The 10,893-nt window shown below is 42.4% G+C and overlaps 1 protein-coding gene across 1 annotated transcript in view; it reads right to left on the reverse strand.

Moving 5' to 3' along the window:
- Nucleotides 1-10,039, reverse strand: part of LOC311235940 (transcription factor COE3-like) — a gene marked incomplete at both ends in the record, with an annotated part of 36,427 nt that extends 26,388 nt beyond the window's left edge. The window contains 4 exon segments of the mRNA XM_084323468.1: nt 5,593-5,648; nt 6,032-6,095; nt 6,948-7,104; nt 9,906-10,039. Coding sequence (XP_084179594.1) covers nt 5,593-5,648; nt 6,032-6,095; nt 6,948-7,104; nt 9,906-10,039 — 411 coding nt within the window.
- Nucleotides 10,040-10,893: the final 854 nt, after the last annotated feature.

The following is a 10,893-nucleotide window of genomic DNA, read 5'->3' on the forward strand; positions in this document are numbered from 1 at the left end:
CTTTATCTTCAGCTAGTCCTCTCTGCAGCCTAGCCTTCTTGGTTAGGTAGTTTAATAAACCACTGTGTTGTCATAATGGTGTCACTTTGTTTATCACTCAACCTTAATGATGCATGGCCATTTAGAGTGTTGTCTGCCTACTGAGTTATACTGGATCATGAAGCGGGTACATGGACACACACACACCACAGCCTTAGACATAAACCATAATCATATAGACAGTTTTGACTGAGTTGTATACCTTAATGTCCTGTATAGGTCTAATAGTCAAAACAACAGCACTCTCCATTCCACAAGGGTCACAGCAGGATACATTTTATAATATTATTCCATTCCACAAGGGTTAAATAGCACCACAGCTCATGATTCCATAATGGCTGTCACATTCTATTCAATATAACCTACCAAACAACAGCACTCAAAGTCCAGTCAGTGCGTTTCTCTTCCATATACTGTTCCTGTACCATTAACTCGTCTCATCAACTCCATGCCCTCCAACAATCACATTGAACATGATAATGTTCAATGCTGCGATATTGTAATAAACATATACTACTGATGATGTAAATAATTAAAATGTTTCCATATGCTTAATATGTTATTGTAAATGCACTTCGGTTACACTGATATACCTCAATAATGCACAGAACACGCACACCGATAACCTATAACAATTTGACGCACACGCACACATCTTTCACTCACCTCCGCATATCTCCCTCTCTCTGCCTCATAATTTGCTTCTCTTGCGCAAAACCGATAAGGTCCGCAGATTTGACTTCAGAGTAAATATTTGACATTGTTAGAAAACCCTGTATTAGCTTGATACTGTAGGATCAGGATGCAACCGGAGTCCGGACAATTAATGATACAAGAAAAATGGGACTGCGCGCGGCCTGAGTTGTCAAGAGTTGGAGACCGACAAACTATTAAAAAGCTAAAGTGAAAGTCAATAAAAACCCAATCTTACAAGTGAAGAGTGAATATAATCGGTCCTAGCTCTTGATGGCGCATTTGTATAAAAACAGATGCATGCAGGTGCAGCTCGAGATTGCGGTATACTATGCGGTATAGGCTTCATAGAAAAGTCCAGAGTTTGCTCCCGCTGTGCAAGGCGGGGTCATGATCCCTATGTTCCCCGGGTCAGGTGCGTTTGATTTGTATTGTGTGCCAGTTGAGTTTCAACATGAGGAGAGCGAGCGGACCAAAATTAATTGATAAACAATTTCAGCCTGCAGGCCATATGTGGGGGCTTGCCTTAGCACCCAACGTATAGACTCCATGTGATTCGGACTAAACAAAATTCGATTTTTGGTGCTGTATTGATCACAGGCCATGACTACAGGCCAATCAACCAAGTCAGTCAAGCAGCCAGGCCATTAGGTGAAATCCCAACTATCCCCATGGAAAGTATCATTAATTAACCAAACTATTATGTATCTTAGTTTGGCTGCGGTGCAGCGTCTTTAGTGCAGTAATTGGTCGCCTGCAAAGTGATGCTTTCAGAGGAGCTTCCCCAACACTGTAGCTATGCAGCCTCACACTACACAGATTAAAGGACCAAGTGATGAACAACGTCCCCATAGCCTACTGGTCAAAAGACTATCCTAAAATAACAGACAATGGTATTCTCATAACTGTGCTACTGGGTTTAATCCTCATGTGAAAACTGTATCAAGGATAACTCTTTATCACTGCAACAGTGCAACCAGCAATCATAGGACCAACATGTTTGTTGTGATTGTGTTGGTAGAAGGCAACATGTAATAGTAGCTGTGCATGTGGTCATATCTCTAAAGGGAGGGGTAACACTGTGATCCCATCATTATAACTGCTGGGTGGATATAATACCCAGAGACCAACACTACACCTCCAGTTAACATGAACTCTCACACACATATTAATCAATCATAGAGGCGGTACGGTGGTGTAGTGGTTAACACTGTCGCCTCACAGAAAAAAAGTCCTGGGTTCGATTCCCGCTTGGGGACCAGGTTTCCAGGTTGCCAGGTACCCAGATGGGGTATCTCCCTCACCTTTCTGTGTGGAGTTGCTATGTTCTCCCTGTGCTCGCAAGGGTTTCCCCTCCAGAAAAAGAAAAAGAGATAAACCCACTGTAAACACACTGTTGTGTCCAAGGAGCACTTGGATTTGTCCCCAGGTGTGGCCCCATGCCACAACCCAGTCTGCTCCCGGCTGCCCTTGGGAGGAAGGGTTGGGTTGCGACGGGATGGGTTTTTGGTGACCCCCACAAAATAATTTGTGTGTTCCTATGTGTGTCACCCATCGCATGTGTGTGTTGCTGCATGACTACGTTGCAATGTGTGAGATACGAAAATACTTCTTAAAAAAGTCCAGTTTCATCTGAATCTTAATCTTAATCACATGGTTTTGAGGAATTCTTGCAAAACTAGTATGTGCATATAGGACAGATGCTTATATGCAAGAACCATAGCCACTGGACTATACAGGGCCCTACAGCCCAAATGTAAAGGGACAATTCACTCATAAACAACACAACAACAGCTGTCATGGACTGACTAATAAAATAATGTCATTATAATCCTGTTATATCTGGCTTTGTGGTTTCATGTGTGGCAGAGTCCAGGGTGTGTGTTGGAGCTCTGGGCAGATAGAGTATACACTCACCTACCAGCCTAATTACTATTGGGAGGGTGAGGATGGTGCCATCAAATGAACATGAACATAACAAGATTTGGCAACAAAAACTATATTCCAGCACACACCAGGATACGTTATGCTATTTTATTAATGGATTAAAAACAAAAGCATTTTGTGTCATCATTTGTCTAAGAAAGGGTGACGCCATCCCCTTTCACGCAGTCCTCTTTTATCATTCCCAGAGTAAAGCAGAGCAGAGAAAAGTAGAGTACGGCAGAGCAGAGTACAGTACAGTAGAGTAGAGTACAGCAGAGCAGAGTAGAGTACAGCAGAGCAGAGTACAGTACAGTAGAGTACAGCAGAGTAGAGTACAGTAGAGTACATCAGAGCATAGTCGAGTACAGCAGAGCAGAGTACAGTACAGTACAGTAGAGCAGAGTAGAGTACAGCAGAGCAGAGTATACTACAGTAGAGTACAGCAGAGCAGAGTAGAGTACAGCAGAGCAGAGTACAGTACAGTAGAGTACAGCAGAGTACAGTACAGCAGAGCAGAGTACAGTACAGTAGAGTACAGCAGAGCAGAGTAGAGTACAGCAGAGCACAGTACAGTAGAGTAGAGCAGAGTATAGTAGAGCAGAGTAGAGTAGAGCAGACTATAGAGCAGACTAGGGTAGAGTAGAGTAGTCTAGGGTAGAGCAGAGTAAAATACATCATAGCAGAGTACAGTAGAGCAGAGTAGAGTACAGCAGAGCAATACAGTACAGTAGAGCAGAGTAGAGTACATCAGAGCAGAGTACAGTAGAGCAGAGTAGAGTACAGCAGAGTACAGTACAGTAGAGAAGCGTAGAGTACATCAGAGCAGAGTACAGTAGAGCAGAGTAGAGTACAGCAGAGCAGAGTACAGTACAGTAGAGCAGCGTAGAGTACATCAGAGCAGAGTACAGTAGAGCAGAGTAGAGTACATCAGAGCAGAGTAGTACAGTAGAGCAGAGTAGAGTACAGCAGAGCAGAGTACAGTAGAGCAGAGTAGAGTACATGCGAGCAGAGTACAGTAGAGCAGAGTAGAGTACAGCAGAGAAGAGTAGAGTAGAGCAGAGTAGAGTACAGCAGAGAAGAGTAGAGTAGAGCAGACTAGAGTAGAGTAGACTAGGGTAGAGTAGAGCAGAGTAGAGCAGAGTAGAGTACATCAGAGCTGAGCAGAGTAGAGTACAGCAGAGAAAAGTAGAGTACAGCAGAGTAGAGTAGAGCAGGCTAGGGTATAGAGTAGAGTAGACTAGGGTAGAGTAGAGCAGAGTAGAGTACATCAGAGCTGAGCAGAGTAGAGAGTAGAGTACAGCAGAGTAGAGTACAGCAGAGTAGAGTAGAGCAGGCTAGGGTATAGAGTAGAGTAGACTATATAGGGTAGAGTAGAGCAGAGTAGAGTACATCAGAGCTTAGCAGAGTAGAGAGTAGAGTACAGCAGAGTAGAGTACAGCAGAGTAGAGTAAAGCAGAGTAGAGTAAAGCAGAGCAGAGTAGAGTATAGAATATATGGCAGAGTAGCAAAGTATACTATATTCATAAAGTAGAGCAGAGAAGAGTACAGTAAAGAATAGTAGAGCAGAGTAGAATAGGGTATAGAGCAGAGCTGAGTATATGATAGAGAGTTGAGTAGAGTGGTAAAGTAGAGTAGGGTATTAGAGTAGGGTAGAATAGAGTATAGAGCAGAGTATAGAGTCAAGTAGCGCAGAGTACAGAAGAGTATAGAGCTGGGTACAGAGCAGAGAAAGAGTATAGGGTAGAGTAGAGAATAGTATAGGTAACATAGAGTAGAATATAAATTGGAGTATAGAGCAGATTAGAGTGGAGTGTCAGGTCAAGTAGAGGAGCGTAGAACAGAGCACAGCAGAGAGCTGGACAAAGTACTGTAAAACAAAACAGATAGCAGAGCAGTGTAGAGTATACAGAGTAATAGAGTAGAATAGAATAGAGCAGAGTGGAGGTATAGAGTATGGAGAAGAGTAGAATATGGCAGCGTAGAGCAGAGCAGAATATAGTAGAATTAGAGTGGAGAGCAGAGTACAGTAAAGTAAAACAGAGCAGAGAAAAGTAGAGCAGAGTCGAGTCGAGAGCAGAGAGAGAGCAGAGTAAAGAGTAAAGTAGAATTGAGCAGAGCAGTCATAGCAGTATTGCCTTACCACCACATTAAAAATAAAACAAAAGCATTGTGATAAAACACAGCCTCTGCAACCAACAATTATCTTAAATACAACTATTATACACCAACTAAGAACAAAGTATTAAGGCAAAATTCTGCTCCATTGAAACGTTAGATTTATTGTTCATCAATAGCGTCTGTCAAGCAATCAGTGCGCTACATGCGAGTGAAAGGGACACGTTAAGCGTTTTCCAATGAGCTCCATTAAAAGGTTGTGAAGGAGAGAGAGAGAGAGGGAGAGAGAGGGGGAGAGGTGGGGGAGAGAGAGAGAGAGAGAGAGAGAGAGAGAGAGAGAGAGAGAGAGAGAGAGAGAGAGAGAGAGAGAGAGAGAGAGAGAGAGAGAGAGAGAGAGAGAGATAGCAGCTTGAACAGACACGGAAGGTGCATCTGATCACCACTGTCCAATTCACATCTTAGGAACATTGTTTATTCATCTGCAACGTGAATTCAATTACAATTCAACACCACAACAGCGCCTCGAATTATTGTGTTCACAAATTTAAATGTGTTAACATCAAAAGTGTCCGCCTTGTCTATTGTCTGGGCAAATATAAATAGACGACCGACTATTAAAATCGCTATTTGACATTCATACCAATACAATTTAAAACAACATCGCATTACATTAAAACAGGATCCCACGCCTATAATGCGCCTAAAGCCTAATAACTGTCACAAAACACCAACTGCAGAAAAGACACAATTGGATATCTAAAAAATTATAATTAAATGAACAATAAAAGAGAGAATAAAAAAAGAAAATATGTGTCTTACCTGTTTCGTCATGGAGTCGATTAGCCGAACATAAAGGTCCTGTTCTGTCCGCACTCCTACAGTAGAAAACGCGGCAGTTTGAATTTCACTTTATACACCAGGGACATTCCAGCCTATATGTTCCCTTGAGAATTGTTCACGTTACATTAATTATAGCTATCAAACGCGCTCAATAGAAAAACTATTTTTTACATTTCTCGAAAGAAAATAACTAAGGATATATAATCTCATGCGGTCAGACGTCAGTGTCACAATAGACTCAGGTTTTTATTGAAACATCTCTCACCTCTAAACAGAACATGTAATGCAATACCTCTCAATAAATTAAAACAAGCCGCGGGAAATAACTGATGTATATTCATCTGCGTTTTGATTACGTTGTTGTTTAATAATAATTAAGCTCATTATAAATCATGTGTAATAATTATATTGAACTCACCGTTGCTGTATAAAAGTTGTAGTTTGTAATGTATTCCATTGTTTGTTTTTTCACTGTTTGGTTCCTGGGGAGGACGGACAATGAGAGGTGAATTAGTGAACAAGGCTAATAAACTTGTCGCGTCGGTCTACACATCGTTCTATCTATTTGGGGGTTTGCGTACGTTTGTCGACATTTCTGAAATTCCGGTTTGTGAATTCTGTGTTCAAAAACTGGTATAGGAAATGTGCTGAATCCCACTGGAGACAACAAACGTATATCGTGGATGCATGTGTTATCTATACAAGGTCACATCCTCCAGAGCTAAAAGCTGTGTTTAAATAACAACATGCATGTGTCTTCTGCCGGACGTGGTCATTTGACCATTCCTGGCATTGCTTTGGTTCAGTTGATGTGTTTTACATCGTGCGTAAATAAAGTGGTTGTCCTATGGGGGCTCGTCAGATCTGCATGAATTCTGCAGCTTAAGGGAAAATCCTTGCTCTGTAAATGTATATCTTCTGCCCAAACCTCTATATCGATGTTTTATCCGGGGGTGAAATTATGTGGTTGTTGTCTGCTTGTGCGTAAAACGCTTTGTCCACCCATAGGAAATGTTGGATATAGGTGGGGTATCTATAATGGTGTAGCCTTACACGTCCTTCATTAAAAAAACAGAAGTTTTTTTTTTCCAGAGGTGAAATATATGTTTAAACCATGTGTTTGTGCGTATACGGGGGATTTTGTTCGGCTATAGGAAATCGTGGGTGTGCGTAAAGGGGGCTTATCTTGTGTAAAAAAAAATCTTCCACACTAAGCTTTTCTCTATACGTGTGAAATGTGTATTTTAATGATAAACTATTGTGCTCGGCGTTACATACGTTGGATGTTTTTTTTGTTTTTAGTTTTTTTATATATATCCTGCGTTCTCCCTTACTTTATCCTTCTCCACAAAGTCCACATAGGCTGTGCGTTCAATTTCAACGGGCTGGCCCTGTCGGTCGTAAAGAGCCAGGACGAAGTGGAAGAAATTGGACTTCCGCAGGTTGGAGGGCGGCTGCTTTTCATAGTGCGCTCGGGCAAGACCCACCCCGCTGCGGGAGAGAGGGAGAGAGAGGACCGGTGGTTAGACAGGCGGACGAGGAGGGGAAAGCGGTGAAAGATGAAGCGAAATAAATAAAAGTAAGCTTTTTGAGGTATAGATAGCAAACAAATTTTTTAATTGAGGATTTTGGAAATATTGTAAATCGTGTAAATAGTAATATATTAGATAGATTGAAGTTTAATTGAGATCTGTGGAAAGCTTGCCGATTATTGGTAAGTCTATACTAAAATCAGTGAAAAGTGTGTAAGCACCAGCAAGACATGACACATTCATCAAATGGTACATGTAAACGGCTATATATTTACTGGCATGTGAATACAGTAAACTAATTGTAAATCTATACCCAGGATACAGTGAGATATGACCATTTTAACCTATAAAACTATTGGCTGAATATGTACATGCATGTAAAGCTGTACTAGCCTATACTTGCTGCCTAGGCTATATGCGTCATTGTGCTATAGTCGGTGTAAAATGTAAGAGCTATTTGTAAATCTATCGACCTTCACTGTAATTGTATCCTATGGAAGTTACTTGACTATAAAGTAGATTGTCACCGTAATAATGAACAGTGCAATGAATATGCTGCAGAGGTGCTGTGGGAGCCTGTAATTGATACCTGGCACTGTGGGGATTTGGGATTTAAAGCGGCACAGTTTGGCAGCCACCACCAAAACACACAACCAACTGAGCCTATACACACAGACAGAGACACTGCCATAGACCACCAAAACATATGTTTTTTTGGTTTTTGGAACAAGTGGATGAAGGGCTGTTAATGTCGGTCGATATTCTGTTAGAAGTGACGAAAATGTGACTTGATCTGACTTGAAATTTGGAAGAGTGGTGCAACCGATTCTCACAGCTCACACTGTCATTCAATAGCCTATAGCGGGAGAAGTCGCGTTGGGCCGGTCGCTCTGTGGGCTGGTTGAGCTGCCCGTGATACAAAAACGAGCGAGGCTGATGCGTCGTCGACCCACTTTGATTCTGCACCAGCCCATGCATCCTCTATTTGCCGCTCTCTAAGTAAGTGGGCTATAGTCGCAATAGCTTTTTCGAAAATGTTGAACAGGAATTTAAAAAGATTTTTTTTCCAAGACATTTTCTAGTGATAATCGATTCAAACTTAATTTGCCATTAGTTACAACACTGACATGTGGAAATCGTACAACCCCTCTCTCATATCCCTCTGAACGAACTACCAATTGATCCCGGGCCGCGCACTCTGCACCTGTGGGCACACATCGTGTCAGTGGAAAACTAACGTGAGGCTAAAATGTCAAAAACTAAATATAAACGCAATATGAAGAGCAGGCTACAGGACATTCAAATGTGTCAAAGTTGTGAAAACACCCCACGTCCAGTGACGAGGTCTATACCGACTTTCCTGAAGCATGCGAAACAAGTGAAAAAAGTCAAACAGAACCGAACTGCCCATCCAGGAGGCACATGAGCGCAATTACAAGAGAGTGTTACAAGAGTGTCGTGCATGTAAGTGCAATGTTTATCTCCTGCTAACCGTTTACCGACTCATATTTTATACAGTAAACCTGAAGTTCTCTCTCTATCTCCTGTGCGTCTCTATATATCTGTGTAGTGTGTGCGTGTAGTGTGTGTGTGTGTGTGTGTGTGTGTGTGTGTGTGTGTGTGTGTGTGTGTGTGTGTGTGTGTGTGTGTGTGTGTGTGTGTGTGTGTGTGTGTGTGTGTGTGTGTGTGTGTGTGTGTGTGTGTGTAGCCCCTCTCTCCCCATCTTGTGTTTCTCTCTATCACCCCCCATATCTCTCTCTCTGTTGTGCGACTCCCCTCTCTCTGCCTCTACCGCCTGTTCTCCCACCTGGAGAAGAGAGAATAAAGCTGCAGTCATGTGTGCATGGTGATCAGGTTCTGTAACATTATTCTATTTCAATGGTTATGGACTTTATTACAGTTGTGTGTGTTGGACTGCATAAATGGACGTTGTGCTGATGGCGGGCTGTCTGTAGCCGCATGGCTATACATTTGAGGCATTTTAATTGCCAGGGGAAATCATTAATGAAAGTACTTATACACAAACTGATTTTGCCAGCTTTTTCATATCTTGTAAATAACCTATTGTGAGCCTGATTTGGTTGAGGAACGGCGACTCTTTCACCAATATGTTTGTCAATGTGGCTCCTATAAGTATACTTGGCCAAGTCGAGGATATAACTGGCCTAACTGAGCATTGGTTCTGGACTCCATAAGGGACTTTCAGGGGATCCCCAAACAGAACCAACAGCCAAATTACTAGAGAATATAAAAGTGACAATTCTGTTCAAGTTTCACTCTCCACTTTATTTCAGTTACATATAATTATAGACTAAATCACAACTAAATCTTCTTAGATGGGGGTCCACGAGACAAAGTCGTATGTGGGGTCCAAAGCTTAATTAATATTTGGGGGACATTGAGACAAAATAGGCTGAGTACCACTTCCCTATCCATTCATTATGCTTATAAGTGTATTAAGGGCATGGTGTTTATGTGTTGATAGGGTGGTCGAGCGTCCCCGGACTGGTTGTGGTGAACAGGTATAGGTCAAAAAGCCCATGGCATTTTTTTTGTCCCTGCTGATTGACTGCAGTTTGAGGAGAAACAACTTTAACTTCAGGCTAAATCGTTTAGACTATCATCTGACAACACAAAAAATACCTCCCAAATAGGTGCTAATAGTTAAATAAAATATGTAATTAACTAAACTAAAGTAAAATAAAACAAAACAAAATACAATAAAATGCAATATAATAAAATGCAATAAAGCAAGCATACCTTTGAGCCGCCGTGTTGGCGTCTACCACTCCCGTAGAGTGCATCCACGAGCGCACGGCGTTCATCCCGCCGCCCAACGGTTCCTCCTTCATCGTTGTCCCGCCGCGCGGGATATTATCCTGAATTCCGAACATCTAACAACCCGGTTAAAGTCCAGGTCGGGTTAAATAAACAAGTCCAAACGGGGATATGGATGTAGGGGGTCGTGTTGGAGGTGTAAAATGCTTGTTGAGTCTATTTTAAAGTCCCAGTATCGGAGCTCTCGAGCCCCCCAAGTTCTCTCAGCTCAGAATCTCAGCCTCGCGCTGCACCTGGAGCCTCATCAGCCTTCACGCGCTGACGGCAGTAACAGACAGACTCATAAGGTTCACACACATCAACAAACCCCAGGAAAATAACTGACTATACTTTATCTTTTATTAAACTTTTAACAAGAAAAATCTTTAAAAAATTTACTTTTGAGGATTTAAAAAAAGTGGCGTCCTTGTCCAGGCTGCTGATTCTGAAAGCAAGCGTGTAGAGAAGGAAAAATCCGCTGAGGACAAACAGACAGACAGTTGCTGCTGAATCGACCAGTTTTTCCTGGCACAAAAATCCCGGTTCCCAAAGACAAATAAGGTGTAAATGATTGTTGGGTAAGTTAGAAAGGGGCTGGATGGAGAGAGCGAGAGAAAGAAAGAGGAGAGGAACTCTCAGCCCTGCATCCCACAGGACTGGCCGCTTTCCCTCAGAGCCAAACCGAAAAACCCCCGGGATCCTCCTGTCACACAGTGACGCACGAGAGGGGGGCGTGCCGTAACCAAATATGGAGCTGTGTGTGTGTGTGTGTGTGTGTGTGTGTGTGTGTGTGTGTGTGTGTGTGTGTGTGTGTGTGTGTGTGTGTGTGTGTGTGTGTGTGTGTGTGTGTGTGTGTGTGTGTGTGTGTGTGTGTGTGTGTGTGTGTGTGTGTGTGTGTGTGTGTGTGTGTGTGTGTGTGTGTGTGTGTGTG

The sequence above is a fragment of the Notolepis coatsorum genome (assembly GCF_963971535.1).
Source record: "Notolepis coatsorum genome assembly, chromosome: 10".
Lineage (NCBI taxonomy): Eukaryota > Metazoa > Chordata > Actinopteri > Aulopiformes > Paralepididae > Notolepis > Notolepis coatsorum.